The sequence below is a fragment of the Pseudochaenichthys georgianus genome, chromosome 17 (genome assembly GCF_902827115.2).
Source record: "Pseudochaenichthys georgianus chromosome 17, fPseGeo1.2, whole genome shotgun sequence".
In the NCBI taxonomy this organism is placed as follows: domain Eukaryota; kingdom Metazoa; phylum Chordata; class Actinopteri; order Perciformes; family Channichthyidae; genus Pseudochaenichthys; species Pseudochaenichthys georgianus.
The window spans coordinates 17,351,499-17,367,895 of NC_047519.1; the positions used below are offsets into that span (position 1 = coordinate 17,351,499).

Below are 16,397 nucleotides of genomic sequence, written 5' to 3' on the forward strand. Positions count from 1 at the left end.
GCTGAAGAAGTTATTTTGTTGTTAAAAATGTTAAGTTTGCTTTAGTTTTACATCTTGTAATTTTTAAGTTTCACTCAACTTTTACATTGCCGGTTGCTAACCATCAAAATGGGTATGGAGTGGATGGGGGTGCTGATGGTGTTTTTCTTACCATTTTTCTAAATTACCACAACGATCAAAGTGATATTGTGCAGTTTCATAACCAGTGTTAATTTCCATTTGCATGGTTCTTGTCAATCTGAGGTGAATACCATTGCTCCTACAAGTGGTAGAAGCAGTGCCCTTGAAACCAGTATCCTATCAGCATTAAATATTAAAGGGCTACCACATTGATGTAGATACTGTACCCATTACCTTACTCCTAATACTATGAAAACAGTTCACAAATGTTTTTAATGTTGTACAAGATGTTGTCATGCACTTCTACACCAGATAAACAGTAATACAAATACAATATTTCAATTTGTTTATCTGGATTTTATCTTTTATGAGTATAGTAGAAACTGAAATTGGCATTTTATGATTTCCATGTAATTTCACAACAGTTTGCCGGTAAGAACAGTCAGAAAACCTGGTTTCACTGAAACAGTGTCAAGGAAAAATGAACAGGATCTTCACCAAGGTGGTATTTCTGGCAGTGCAATAGAATTGGCTAGTAATAGACTATAGATAGTAATCATTGTCCTGCTATTGGGTCCAAACTATTGTAATGTGAAGGCAGGCAGTTTGAAAAACAAGCAGGTAGCAATCATCATGAATTAGGGTCGGTGTGAAGGATAAAGCATTGAGCGCAAACATTACAGAGCTTTGCTACGCTCATGCACTGAAACTGAGGGATAATAAATCTATCTGTTTGTATAGTGTACTTAGATTGGCTGTAATAAAAGGGTATACTGCAGGAAAGTTAAATAAAAGTGCATGGAACTGTAGATGGAGTAGGTGCCCCTGAAACACATCTCAGTTATTACTCATATGACATGTGTGGGTGTTTAGAGGGTATTCATAAGATGGCAATGTCTGCTTTCCATTGCCTTCCATATGACTGACTCATTAAAGTATGCACTAAAGATCAACTAAAATTAACTACAAATAGAATATAGGCCTACTGTTTAACTGTTTCATCAAATGATTATGCAAATATTTGATAAGTTCCATGTGAATATAAGCAAGGGGTGACTACACTGTTTGCAAAATAAGTCCAATTGTTTAGAAGTCCATGAGAAAGTGTACCCAATTTTTACTTGATCTTTTACATTTGTTAACATTTTCTTAATACTTTCATGGTCTCAGTCGCCATCTTAAATACAGCATGATGTTCACTGTAAATGATAGTTAAATTAAGAGTAAAATAGACAGTAAAACAGGATTTATTTATGGTGTGGCTACCGCGTGATTTAAAGGTGACTTTTAGGGTGTTTTCCAGTCTGTGTGTTGTCTGTGTTTTTGTCTTAGGCTAACTTTTAGGCTGCAGCCACACGAGGACGATAACGGTTGTATCTGCTATAGTTCTCTATCAGATAGACGGTTCTGCCACACGAGGCCGACATGGAAACGCATAAAACGATAACGCTAACGGGTCCCAAGGTGGGTAGATCTGCGAACTAAATGCTCTGGGGGGGGCAAACGGCTCCGTGTTTACGCCTACACGATCATTTCCTGGTAACGATGACGCAATAGCCCCAGTGTTTCGAGCCAGGTCCCGGTATCTCGCAGGACAGTGCACCCAGCAGGAGCTTCCAGCTAGATTTGATCGATATGGACATAAACGCGAGTGAAGTCTAATCGGACAGGAGAGGAGACACGCAGCTCTGCATGATCACCTGCAGCTCCGCCCGCTGTGATGGAGTGATGAGCAGAACAAAACACACACTTCAAGTTAGATCATCAGCCTTAGCTATTATAATTACCTCTCAAACTACCTAAACTAGTTATAAATATGTTTATTTTTACTGTCGGGTCACTCATTACTGGATCAGCTGCTGCATGAGACCACGGATACTGACGGGCTGTCAGGAGAGGGGGAGGAAAAGAGAGGCTCCGTCGTTATTCATTATGTTTTGTTTTAAAGCTCAATAAATAACAAAGAAGACCTTTGACCGGCACTTTTCTAATTTTGTCTGGAAGATTGAAACTTTAACGGACATGTTGACCAGCGAAACCCCACCTCTACTGCTCAATCCAGCGCGGAGAATAAACAGAAGGGCAACCATGGCAACCATGCATGCGCAAGAAGTGTTCTTCGCTGCTTTTGGTGTATTTTGTGGCGTAAGTACAGCGCCACTTACAGGCCCGGCATATGTACTACAGCGTCTCCATCGCTTTCAAACGGTTCGAACGGACACGTTTCTGGTGCCTGTTGCGTGTGGACGGAAGACTGTTTTGATAACGATTTCGGTCCGTTTGCGTTATCATCCTTGTGTGGCTCCAGCCTTAGACTAAGGTTGCCGACAAATGCCAATTCAACATTTGGATGTACCACTCACTCTTCCGGATCACTTCGGAATCAAGATAAACCACATCTCAACAGCCAAATGGCAAAGCTCAAAGCTTTAAAGTGGTCTTCAGAATCAATGTAATATGGATTACTTCTACATCTTTTGTACACTCTATGGCTACAATTATTTATTATAAGACAAAATGCTAATTAATAAGGCACATATCTTTCTTATGTGTTTACCATTCTGGGAGTTAGGGTTAGTAACTGTGCATTCAGTAAAAGACTCTCTTTATGGTGCCGGTGTGGGGATTTAGTTTCAAGTACATGACTTATATGATCAAGGGAGATCCGTTTGTGTAACAGATCTCCTCGTTTGAAGGGTCATCAAACAACAAACAGTTACACAGCAGTTTATAATACTATGAGACAGGGTTTTATCACAAAGTTATCACAAAGTAAATCTTTTTATCCTCTGCAAGGTAAACAGTTGAATAAGCCGTTTATGTTACAAAGTCATCCCTGAAAGTGCACTCTCAGTATCCTGTGTGTGTGTGGGGGGGGGGGTTTGTTTAATTTCACAGCACGTATTGAAAACAGTGACCGTTTCACAATGTGTAGTTGTGCCCATCTGAACCATTCTAATGCTCATGATAAGTTCTGACAGCTATAAAATGGGCTGATAACTTTCAGAATGGATGGGAATAAAGACAGGCATTGAAGAAGTTGCTGTAGCTTCTCTTGTGTTGTCAGTCTAATTATCTTTTCTAAATATACATGTTTTAATAATCATGCCCTTCAGACTTAGTTTCCCTTTGTTGCCCTGCTTTCAGGAAGGAAACACAATGTGGCCAGCATTAATAATAGCTTGTACAATTTGCACTGCATCTGTGTCCAGGCTACAGACATAAATTGGTACATTATGTAAGAATAAACCTCCTAATGAAGCACAAGTTGACTGCATGCTCCTGGGGCCATTCCTTTAGATGAAAGCTTTGTCATGGATTGTGCTAAATGGTTACAAATCTGAGCTCTCCTTTGAAGACTAATATGCAACGTAGCAGCTACAAACTAGTAATTACATTGCTGTCTTTACAGGGGTGCAGTCTGAATGACCATATGGGTATTATTAAGGGACTAGGCCTATTGTATGCATGCAAGTGTTTTTATAATGATATTAACAGCACAATACAGTTTAGTTCTGCTGGTAAAAGTAAACTATTGACCTCAAAAAAGTCACTGAAAGAGCAGCGAGTAAAACACAAGACAATGATACAGTATATGTACCTCCCTCTGTGTATTTTTCGGAGTTTGTGTGTGTGTAAGGGAGAGTACTCCGGGGTAAAAGACTGTCACTGCTGATATTTTGTTCAGAGAGAATGCATACATAATGTGCTAATGTTTAACGCTGCTTGTTTTGCCAGCAAATTAATGCAAATGAGGTGGATCGGTACTTTTCTCCTGGTATTTGCATAATGCTCAAATACCTTGGGGTTTTTTGGGGTGAGTTCTTTGCTTCTGCACGATATTTGTCCGGGGAGCTAAGGAAGCAGATGAACTAGGAGTGTAGTAATTTAAATGTCGCTGTGCTTCAGGATATCACATACTGTGACCAGGAACAGTCAGATCTTTATGGATAATGCTGGTGATGGTTTATATATGTGTTTTTGTCATTACCAACACCAACATTAAATGGGTCCAACATGTGACTCACAGCCTGACATATCCCATTTATCTGTATGACAAAGCTGCATTGGCGTGCCACAATGATTGAAATGCTCCTTCATTGCCATTAAGATGGACTATGTAGTTCGTTGTTTTGAGTATTTTGAGGCAGAAACACACACACTGTGCTGCCGCCTCATTACAGCACCATGTTTCCCTAATAAATACAATGTTTACTTTTGTTTGAATTTAAAACTACAGGGCCTAATTGTTCTTGTTAATAACTGAGCCTTAATTAAAGTTAATTAAACTTGAAGACAAAACAATATTAAAACCAACATTTTGTTTGGTTCTAATATTTTCATGGGATTTAATAAGATGAAGACAATTATAGAGTTTTTAATATACATAGAACCATTCCGTCCGTATCTTTTTGAGTTTTGAAGTCCACTTGCAATTAAATACATAGGAAAAATGTTTGATTAATTGCAGTGATTGGGTTAAATGTCTAAAATGATGATACCAATTCGATTTTCGTTATTTAAAAAAAAGGGGCGCAGAACCTCTGCCTTTTCATTTTAGTGCCAATGTTAATAGTTCAGAGCAGCCTAAGTCTAAGCTATTTTTGTTTCTGCCGTGTCGCACATAGTTTATTGCAAAAATAGACAATCAAGAGTATCTGCTGATGTTCATATTGACATCTTACCAGAAACATTACACATGTTTCAATTTCAATGGCATTATTCTACTGTCACTGGTATTCTTCTACTTTTCTTTTTGTGCTACCCAATTCCTATAACCACAAGGTTGTAGTATAACATTGTCTTTCTGCTCTGACTATGTAAATGTCCTCTCTGTTGGCCTAACAAATACATTCTGATTCTGATTAACTGTAGAGAAAAATACAGCATTTTGTAAAAACAGTATTACATTTTTTCAATGAATTTACAATAAATATATAATAAAAGAAAAATAAACATTACATTATTGATGACCATAATCAAATGTAAACTCAATGTAGAAAGATGGGGTATTAGGTAAATGTGATCAGACATGTGTGACAATTTAAGGGGAGTTTATTCTACAGTAATGTGTATGTTGCTTTAAACTTCTGTTATTCTGGCCCGCTTCAGAATCTTTCAAACCTCTTTTGTGTGTGAATGTGTCCATAATGCTGTTAAGCTCTCCTGTTTAAAAGCAATTTGAACTGAGTGAGTATTCACCTTTTTCTGTATTCCTATTTTCAGGGAGTTCAGCCACTGGAAGGTGAACAGCCTGGCAACAGAGAAGAGAGATTTCCTCAAAGCTCCGTTGCCCTTAGCGCCAGAGTTCCTGCGAAACCTGCGGTTACTGGGGCGACGGCCAACCCTGCAGCAAATCAACGAAAACCTCATCAAGAAGTACGGGACGCACTTCCTCGTCTCTGCTACCCTGGGAGGTAAGGAAGTGACACACCCGCCTTTATTCTCGGGTTATGAAATGTCGGGAAATACCAAAAATAGAGACCTACTCATTTTGGTTCTCAGAGGAATTATAGCTTTGCAAGTCGAGTGCTTTAGAAGAGTAGAATCTATTCCTGCTGATATTCTTTTCAAGGAAAAATGTCAAGTGACCTGCAGAATTCATCAGAGGTTGTTTCCCACAGTTATTTCCTTCTCCTCCTTCACTATGATGATCATTGCATGCAGCTACAAGGGCCTTACAAAGCAGATGAGGGATTACATTGACCCGTTTCTCAGCATATGTCTCTGTTTTTATTGGATTTCTTTTTACCCCCGATCTCCGAGGAGAGAAGTAACTCACAAAACAGAATCGCAAGGGCTATCGATCGTGTGCGTCCGACAAAACAGGGCTGAGACCTGTGTGACGACCTCATGATGTTGATACACTGCTGATCCTTGTCACCTCATAGCAGTCCAGATATACGAGTGCATTTTTACACTTTGTTGTTTCTTGTAGAAAATTGATAGTGAGTATAGAACACTTCAGCATCCAACATCATTATTACTATCAGAGTTAAAGGACATTTACAAGCCCAGGGACTTGCATTAGTAAAAAACATAATGGGCTTTAGATTAGGATTTTCTTTTTAACTTTCTGTTATAGAGTTGGTTTGCCTATACATGACCAACATAAAAAACATATTTCTTCATAGGAAGTAGATCAAACCATGCCTTATCGCGTGTCCTGAAAACAAAAGCATGTTAAAAATATGTACCTGAATGAAAGGTAAAAGGAAAAAAAGAGAAAAGATCAAATGAATAACATTTATTTAAAATAAATAAAGTAGTAATAGGAATAATGAGAGTAATAGAGTGAGGCAACTCCCAACAAACATTCAGATGTTATTTATTTGATGTGTAAGGTTTGCATCCCTCGCCATCTAACTTAGGCTCCTCTTATCACTGGGTTTCTAGACGGTGGCATCAGCGTGGGAGACGGAGACAGAGATGAATGCAGCAGCAGACTGATAGTTAGACTCTATATGTAATTAACAGCCTCCACTAAATAGTCTGAGCCAGTCTGCATACTGATGAGGCCGGGGCTGAGCGATTGCGCACATCCCCAATCTAATTTTCTCTGTCTTTTGTTCGACCGTTTTCATCTCTGTCTTGCTTGTTATGGCTGACTCTCCATAGCTGTGAAGTAAACTTTGCGGTTTTGAAGTGAATAAATTGACTTCATGACTGACAAAAATAAAAATACTGTCAATAATAAATGTTGTGAAAGCAATGAAACATGTTTGTTAGTGATTGTAGAGACTGCAACAATACAACGTCTGTCCATCCTGCGAGAGCCTCATTGTTCTTTCAAAAGACTATTTCTATTTTTCTTTCCCTTATCCTCAAATGGCTTTTTTTGGGAGTGCCTTGAAATCAATCTCAGCTTCCACTCCCTATAACATAAACAAATTACTGTAGTCTCAGTAAATTCTGATTTAAAAATTCAACATGCCTTTGACCGTAATTGATACATGTATATTCACAATTAAATTACTTAAGTTCAATGGAATGGGGTAAATATAGTGCAGAGTATAGTAAATAATAAATGGTTACATTCTCAACCCCAGCTAAGATTACAATTGTAATCTCCTTGTGACTTTTGGAATGATGGAAAAAACAAATCAATAGTATACTGACCTAAAAAGGTGTTGGCATAGCATATTACTCTAACCACATATACAATCATTCACAACTCTATAATATAATAATCTAAATTCCCACCAAATATAGGTAAGGTTGTGCCCCATCCTTGAAGCTAGGAGTGAAAGCCAAAGTTAGCATGCCTAATATTCCAACCCAGTCTCACGGCATTTCGTGTTATAGTCACAACATTTAATCTATTGATTCGTGTTCACCAACACGATTTTCCCCTTTTTTTCGTGTCACACAGAACGATTTTAAAAGCAATGTTTAATTTCAAACCTTTATTTGTGCAGGTGAATCCCATTGAGATCATTGATCTCTTTTTCAAGGGTGACCTGCTAGAATGTATTTCTATTAGTAGTATGTTACGTGCCTGCACCACGTCTTTTTGTCCGGTCGGGTCTTGGAAGACCGGAAGCTGTGTGGTTCATAAAAACATTTTCTTACTCAATATCAAGCCACGATTATTGTTTTTATTTTAATTTTATAATATCGGACTTTTTTGCCGTCCGTGAGGAAAATAAATGGGGCTCAGAATACTGAAATATGTATTTTTTTTTAATGTTTTTTTCCTTCTAATTTGTTATTCTTTTCTAAATAACACACTGTTATTTACTCAACAATAACACACAATTATCCTTGTTTTTATTTACTTTCGGGTTAATAATGTGGCCTTTTTGGCAGATTAACTAAAGGTGTGCGGCTGCTGTGGTGGGGAAAGATGAGGCTGAACTTACAATGGGGTTTAATGGAGACATGTTGAAAGTTGTTGTCACTTCATGCCCTCAAGAGGCAATTTGTTTAATTATTTTGTTTAATGTATTTTTATTTTTCAAGCTACGAGATGTTTACGAGATGCTTTCCTACGTTTCTCATGCCAAACCCCACTGCAGTCAGCATGTGGTTGTGTCCCTGGGCAAGACACTTCACACCAAATTGCTCCTGTGGGGATTGCCCACAGTATTGAGTATATAAGTTGCTTTGGATAAAAGTGTCTAACAAGTAACATGTAATGTAATGTAATGTAAAAATGATGTCTCAGGAATGTAGGGTTTGGGAATTATGGCAGGTACACTCTAACATCTGAAGAAGGCCTCTTTACCAAGGTCTGAACAATGTTTAATATCTGTAAAAGTACAAATCAGATTTAAAAGTTGTGTTACATGAATAATGTCAGAAAGATGTGTAACATTTTAAAGTTGGAATGAGGTTTCTGAGTGAAAGTATGAAGGAGCAGTTAGCAGTTGAAGTTGCATGAAGATTGTTCAAGTCTGAAGAGTTTCTCCATTGACTTCCATGTAAAAAGTTTGATGAATTATGGGATGTATCTCTGGAGTTATGTATGATAAAAGTAATAGCCATTGATTCCCGACCAAGCTGAACGTTTTGATGTTTGAACGGAGTTTCTGCGATGTTCAATGTTGGAGAAGAAGAGGCGCAATATAACCCGGTGGAATAATAAAGAATTTCGTGCGTAGCATAACATATAGTTGGAATGCTTAGTCAGCATTCCCACTAAATAAGTGCTTCAACATAGTTAACATCGCAGGAAAGCAATATATTAGACGTTAAGTACTGTCAGGCTTAATATTTATTATACCCCCAAATCTTTTTTATTATTTAAAAGAAGACCTTAACCTAAAGTATTCTTTAATGTTTACATAAAGGTTCATTAGTTTGTCTGTTTTGCACATCCTCATATTAATATCTTTGTACATCCTGCACTAAACTGTTTTCTTGTACAGATCAATGATAGTATCTTCTTGACTTTTTTATATTCTAAAATTCTATGATTGACCTTCTACTCTCCCCCTATTTTGTATGTACTATTTTTTTCATCAAATATAACATATTCAACAAAAAAATTCAATAATGTGCTTTAACCACTAGGTGGTTGCTGATATATTTATGATCCACGTAACGTATTCAGTTTTGGTGGCAGTTCTTCCAGTTTGTCCAGACGTCTTCTAATTAGGGCTCTATAAATAAAGAACTACAGCAGATGTGTAATATTTAATGCAGCCAAACTGTGTATTACAATGCCGTTGTGTGAATATATTCAAAGAGAAAAGCAAGCACACTCGGATTAAAGTATTATTTTCATTTTTTTTGTATGTTTTCTGAATTCATATCGCATAAACACCATATTCCAACGTGCATTGCGGCTAAAACATCCAATCACCGAGCTTCAACCTGAGGATCTTGGGTAATCAGTTCAGTGGGTGTGTATCGCAATGACACTCGAAATATCCCATATATAGGCCTACGTCTGTTTCCAGTGACATTATTTTGAAATTCAGTTCCTGACGGATGGCAAAAAAGCCCGAGATTATAGAATAAAACAAATAAATAAAAACAAGGATAATTGTGAGTTATTGTTAAGTAATTAACAGTGTGTAGAAATACATTGCTTTTAAAAAAAGAGGAAAATCGTGTTGGTGAACACGAATCAATAGATTACATTTCATGACTATAACACGAAATGCCGTGAGACTGGGTTGAATATTCAATATCCTCTCCTCTTGTGTCTATATCTTCAGCTGGACTATCCCCCCCCCTCCCCTTACAATACAATTGTAACACAAAACACTTTATGTTTAAACTGTCAAACAGGAAGACAACAAATAACCCACTGGCATTTTGGAAAATATGGCGCAAACTCACAATTGCTATATGTTATTAGCATTATCAAGCTACAGTACTGCGAATGTATGTGGAGGATGCTAGCTAAAGGCCAAAATGCTATGTTAAACAACTAGCTCTCCAGCTCTTTATCAGACTTTCAGTGTGTTATTCTCCATTTTCAAATGCTGCTTTTAAAACTTAAGTTGAGAGTGCCTGTTGGATAATTCAGGAGGTGGGCGTTGGGATTAATTCCAGTAAATACACTGAGCTGTACCAGCTCTGACTTTCTAGAATGATTAAAATGTAAATAGATAGTTAGGTAACAGGAGTGACTGGCATTGCTCAGCAAGACTTGGACACACTTAATTATTGGTTATTTTTTAGACATTACATTGCCCTTTAAATCAGTATCTTGTTTTTTTCTTACATTATTTCAACGGAACCATGTATACTTGTACTTCTAATGTGTAAAAGGTACATATAAAGAAAAACAAAACTCTTATTAAATCAGAGGACAATGTCAAATACATCCTAATGTGGTATGGCGTTGTTAATAGATCTGTACTTTTCTGAGGAAAGAGAGCAAAGCAAAAGAATAATTATACATTTTCTGCACAATATAAAGCAGAATGTCATTTATTTTCTACTAAGGATAATATCAGCCTGCCGCACTGGCATGGTACACCGCTATAATTGAAGTGACTCTTCAGTCATTTCCAGGTAAGCACAATAACAAGATAATTGTATTGTATGATATTGTACTTTATTTAATAAGATTACAAAATAAATGAGTAGTTTATTCAACAAGATAATGATAGAAAACAGAGTTGAGATTTCTTAATAACTTACTCGATTTAACAATTGTTTATTGATCCACAGGAGAGGAGTCCTTGACCATTTTCCTGGACAAGCAGAAGCTGAATAAGAAGTCGGAGGGTAGCAGCAACAGCTCAGTGGTGTCTCTAGAGCTGCTCCATCAGCTGGCTGCTTCTTACTTCACAGATCGAGAGAGCACCCTTAGGCGACTGCACCACCTCCAGATTGCCACCTCTGCTATAAAGGTACTGTACACAAACACACAGCGAGAAACTAAGCCTACACACAGCACATACACAGACACCTTTTCAAGCAGAGCTAAAAATGTATCGTTCACTTCATAGCAGCTGTGTAAATACACTGTTTATTTCCTTTATGTAGACTCATGTTTGCAGTTCTCCAGGTCCACAAACAACTACTCATCAAGGCTAGACACGAAAACATTAACGCTCCTGTAAAACTGTCCCTTTTGGATATATTACTCCAAGCTGTGACTCTAACAAATAGCTGTGCTTGGTCTCAATGTATGCACACAAACAGTCTTTTTTAAAGCTTATCTTCAAGGTGCTCAAAAGCTGAGGGAGAGATGAGGAGAGCTTGCGAGGACATTTAGAAAAAAAAGAAAGAAAAACTGGCCTGGATTTAAAGCACAGTGTATGCACTGAAACCCACCGAGGCACTAAAGCGAGGCAAATGTCAAGTTTCTTTAGAGTCCCAGTGGGAAAGTATGTTTATGCATACTGTAGTCTACTGCACGCCACCTGGAATGGGTTACATACTGCTGTGTTCTCTCCTGTAAGTGCATGAGAGTTATAATACCTGGTAATTATTGTTTGTTCGTTAAAAGCTGTTGGACTTTGGCACTAAGTGGCTTTACCCTAACCCTATGATACTATCATTTTAAGTGGTTTAACACCTTTTTGAGCATGTAGGTTTTTTCTTTTCATGGACTCACTCAATTCACTTAACTCTCCAACATGTCATAATTGACCAGAAATCCATCACCAGTTTTTTGTTTAGTCATTAATTGTGTTAGGTACAGTTTTGTTGAAAATCCACACAAAAAACACAGACAAATAAATCCTATTATCTCCTGGGCCTGGTTTCGCCTGGTTTAAATCTGTTTATTTCCTCCTGATGGAAGCAAAGCATTATTGTGACATACATTTTTCATATTGGAACAGATTTGCTGGCTCTTATTCGATGACAGCAGGTGTGTGGGTGGGTGTACTCTGCTTTCATGCTTCAACTTCAATAGCAAATCAGATTGAAATGAGTTATGGCTAGGTGGAACCTTTGTGTGTACCTTGAATTAGGTTGCTCATGTACAAGTGCTGTCCCTGAAAACCCTGCATGTGGCAGGTTCCCACTATGCAGAGGTGAGATCGACCATTTATGTTTTCAAAAATCACTTTAAAAGAGGACACTAAAGTGATTGCTTGAAAATGTATTTCCTCCAAAACCTCGAAAGTTATACAATTGCTATTTCGCAAAGAAGACAGGCAGAATAATATTAAAACTTGACATTGAAATATCATGATGGGAAACAAATGTGTTTAATGAAGAAGATATTAAGTACATAATTAGTAAAAGTGAATCTAAGGGAAAAAGCACAACATACTTGTCTACAGTGAAGAAAATAGCAGAAGAAAAATAGACATTTGCATACAAAGAGCAATACAGTTTTTATATTTATTGAGAAGCTTAATTACAACAAACCGCCACTTTATATGCAAGCAACAGTAACATTGAAGAAGTTGAATTATTAATGCTGAATCTCATTACAACTTCAGCACCCAGAGAAACACATTGTCTGCTAAGCCTGATTTAATAAGGAACTGAAATCTTTGCACATTTTGATGCATTTGTGTCTGTGGGGAGAAGCTAATGAGTGTCTGCTGCACTAAAACAATCGCTTATATTTTGCAAATAAGTCAACAGTTGTAAATAAGTAAATGGCACCATTAAGATCTGTTTCCCCGTGTCAGTTAGTCTGGTTTCAATCCATCCAGAAATATTTTGTGAAATGCATTTTTTATAAATCCTCTGCCTCTCAGGCCTATTAAACAGTCCTGCCTTCAATCAGTATGTGTCAAATGCTGCAGTTTGGTCTGAGTGGAGCCTTCTTTAATGCAAAATGATGTATAATAACATCATGTCTGATAGTTGTGACATGTAAGAAGAATTCAATAACATTTGATATGATAAGTCATATTTATAGCAGTAGGAAATGGGCCAATCCTTAGGAACATATGATGTCTCGTCTATCTAGTATTGTTAGAAATTACTAGGGATGTAACGATATATTGAATATCGCGATATCGCGGTAAATAAATGTCTCAATACTGTTGTGAGACTGACAAATAAAATGTTTTAAATCTTTATTGAACCAGATGGTCCCATTGAGATCATCGATCTCTTTTTCAAGGGAGACCTGTCCAACATGGCAGCAAGTAGGTTACAATATGAACATAAAACAACAGATAACACAAAAGGACATCGTATTTACAGGGCTACATGTACATACATAGAGACATTGACAAGTACCAACAGTATATTTATATCTCGCCCTGTCAATAAGCCGCACCTTCTTGGCAAACACGGTATTGTTTTTGAAGTGGTGGAGAGACAATGCATAGTTTTACCCACTGCTGTCACCCATGGCCAAAGCATATCTCTCTGTCCCAGCAACATCAGTACCAAGCAAGAGAGTTTTTTCCACAGCAGGGGATATTGTAAACGCCCAAACATCCCAGCATCTACCTGGAAATGTGGACATGCTCATATTCCTAAAACATAACCTTGATGATGCCGAGTGAGTGAGTTAGAGTTGAGTTACTTGAAAAACTAAAGTGAAACTTGATTTATTCTATTGCAGGATCTGATTAGTATATTATTGATACATTTTCTTTCTTTATTTTTCAATATCGCGATAAATAAACTGTGGACTTTTTATCGCGATATTATCGTACCGTGAGTTTTTGGTATCGTTACATCCCTAGAAATTACCATTAAATATTCGTATAAATTCCTACTTTTACTGTTCTATATGTCAAATCGGGTCATTCTGATCCTTTCTTTACGTAATATACATCATTCCAGCATATAATGTCAGCAAGAAACTCTGGTCTTTTGGTACTTTAAAGAATGATTTCCTTTTCTCACTTTGTGGGTACAGTAGAAGTGATTTTTATCAATATGACACATAGCTGTAGTAATTTTAAATATAACTCTACACAAGGTTACCTGTACAGAGGAAGATGTATCTACTATGTCTGCTACAGTTAATACCCACAGGCTTTATTCTGTTGGTCTATTTTGTAACAAAACCCCCTTCATAAACATTTGCTTTCAATCAGCGCCCTTCAAATTTGAAGGGCTTCTACATAAACACATGAAGTTCCCACCAATGGTTTGAAAAGAGATTTCTATGTTTGAGTTTTTGTCTAAGCAAAAACCATTTTAAACGAGGTGTAATTTATCAAAATGAATCCATGGTTGAACCTTGTTTTTTCACACCACAGTTCTCCCTCATGACAAAATAATATAATTAGGTTGTGGAATATGTACCTGAAACATTTGCATATTAATCATGAAATGCAACACAACTCATTTCCTAATTCTTAATAACCTCACACCAACCATGTGCAGGCAGTTTTTAATATTATTCAGACTCAGCTCTCTGAGCTTAAGCTTATTTTAAATGTTGATAAAACGGTAAAAAGGTAAAGCTATTTTCGAAAGCCAAAAAGACACCGGAGACCACTTTGGATATTGTTACTACGCAAGGACAAGTACTTGAAGTGGTTGCCTGTTATAAATACCTTGGTATTGAAAGTAGCTATTTCCTGAGATCTCATGCTGTGGTTTTGTTAAATGTGCCAAGTGCTAGGACTGTTTTAGGGACGAAAGCTTTTAGGTGCGCAACAGTCTGCAAAAAGAATGGAAACTGAGCAATTTGGTTCCACTGCATGTTTTTAAATGTCGTTAGGTATGTCAATTGTAAATCCCTGTATCTATGTTGTATGATATCCTTTTTGTTTTTCTGTTGTTTATGTTTGTATGTCTTCATGTGGAACCTACTTGCAGCAGGTCTCCCTTGAAAAAGAGATCGATGATCTCAATGGGATTCACCTGGTTAAATAAAGGTTTGAAATTAATCTGATTACCTGTATATGATGACATAAATAAAACAGCTTTCCTTCTGGAAGAATGACAGGCAGGTAAATAGTGTAGGTGTTTTTCAGCTTTTGCAAACAACCAGTGATGGTGCCTGCCTGCCTGCCTGCCTGCCTGCCCGCCCGCCCGCACACACACACACACACACACACACACACACACACACACACACACACACACACACACACACACACACACACACACACACACACACACACACACACACACACACACACACACACACACACACACACACACACACACACACACACACACACACGCGCACGCACGCACGCACACACTCACAAGTGCTCACTCAACAAAAATACAACCAATCCCACCTGGAGAGGGGCATCCTTTACATGTGTCTGCTAAATGAGTATCTCCGGTATGCAAGCCACCTGTCGCGCCGTGATGAACTCATCACCCCGAGAGGAAGTGACACTGAGTGGGAAGTACTTGACCTGTGTCCATGTACGCCTCTGGGCTCTGTTGCTGCAGCACTGTGTGGGAGGTGGGAGTGGAATACATTATCTTTATCTCCGGCAATAAAGTGGCGGAACCTCTATCACACATTTAGTGCAGACTACCGTTCTATGAGAGAAAGATAAATCCATCTGTAACACCTGTGTGAAATGTTCAGTTTGTAATGAGAGGAACTGGCTGTGTAAGATGTTTCTTTCACCGCCCTGCCATTTTTAAGAGCCAGAATCAGCAGGGAACTGCAACCAGATACTTTGCTCCTCTATAAAACCTCATCATGTTGTAGTAAAAAACGTTTTGTGCAAATTAAGATTTTTTATTGACCACTATAGTATATAGCCATATAAAAACGAAAAGTAAAGCTTTATATTCCTGAAAACTAATTTTAGAACTAAATCTCCATAACTTTTGGTGTCACTTAAATCTCCAATATTACTTTATGATGTTTACTTTGTATTTGATGCTGTCATATAACAGAATAAATCACTATAGTAGTAAATCTAGCAGTTTGTTTTTTGGAATGCAATGGGACAAAGTAATACATTCGTCATTGCTCATCACATTTGATTCACATAATTCTATATATTTTTTTCTTTGTCAGCTGTCTGTCTTTGTTACATGCATAGCACTCTTAGAATCCAGGCTTGCCTTATTCTATATATATCTCCTATTCTAGTTAAAACTTCAAGAGAGGACAAGACCATCAGTGCCATATTTTTGATACAATGCACATCAATGAAGAGGTTACATGAGCATAACAATGTAAATAGAATATATGTTTTGTTTGACAATTGTTTAAATCAGTTGTCATACTTTGGCTGTTGAAACACACAAGGGGATGTAAAACAAAGTGTTTGGGGTCATGAGAAAAACACACAGTTCCTGCCATGTTTGAATAATGCACCATGTTGAATACACATTAAAAACAAAAATGGCCCATGTTGAATGATCCACTCAGTGAAGAGCTCTTGGGAGTTTTCAACAAAGGCACAGACGGGGGTGGAAGCTCTCAGGTGGGTTATCATTGAAGTTCCTCACATTAGTAACAC

General features: G+C 37.5%; 1 protein-coding gene across 2 annotated transcripts in view; it reads left to right on the forward strand.

Moving 5' to 3' along the window:
- brinp2 (bone morphogenetic protein/retinoic acid inducible neural-specific 2) overlaps positions 1-16,397 on the forward strand; it is a 229,143-nt gene that overhangs the window by 148,628 nt on the left and 64,118 nt on the right. For both annotated transcript variants that reach the window (XM_034105331.1, XM_071206358.1), the window contains exons 3-4: positions 5,347-5,537; positions 10,750-10,931. In XM_034105331.1, coding sequence (XP_033961222.1) covers positions 5,347-5,537; positions 10,750-10,931 — 373 coding nt within the window. The remainder of the gene's footprint in view (positions 1-5,346; positions 5,538-10,749; positions 10,932-16,397) is intronic.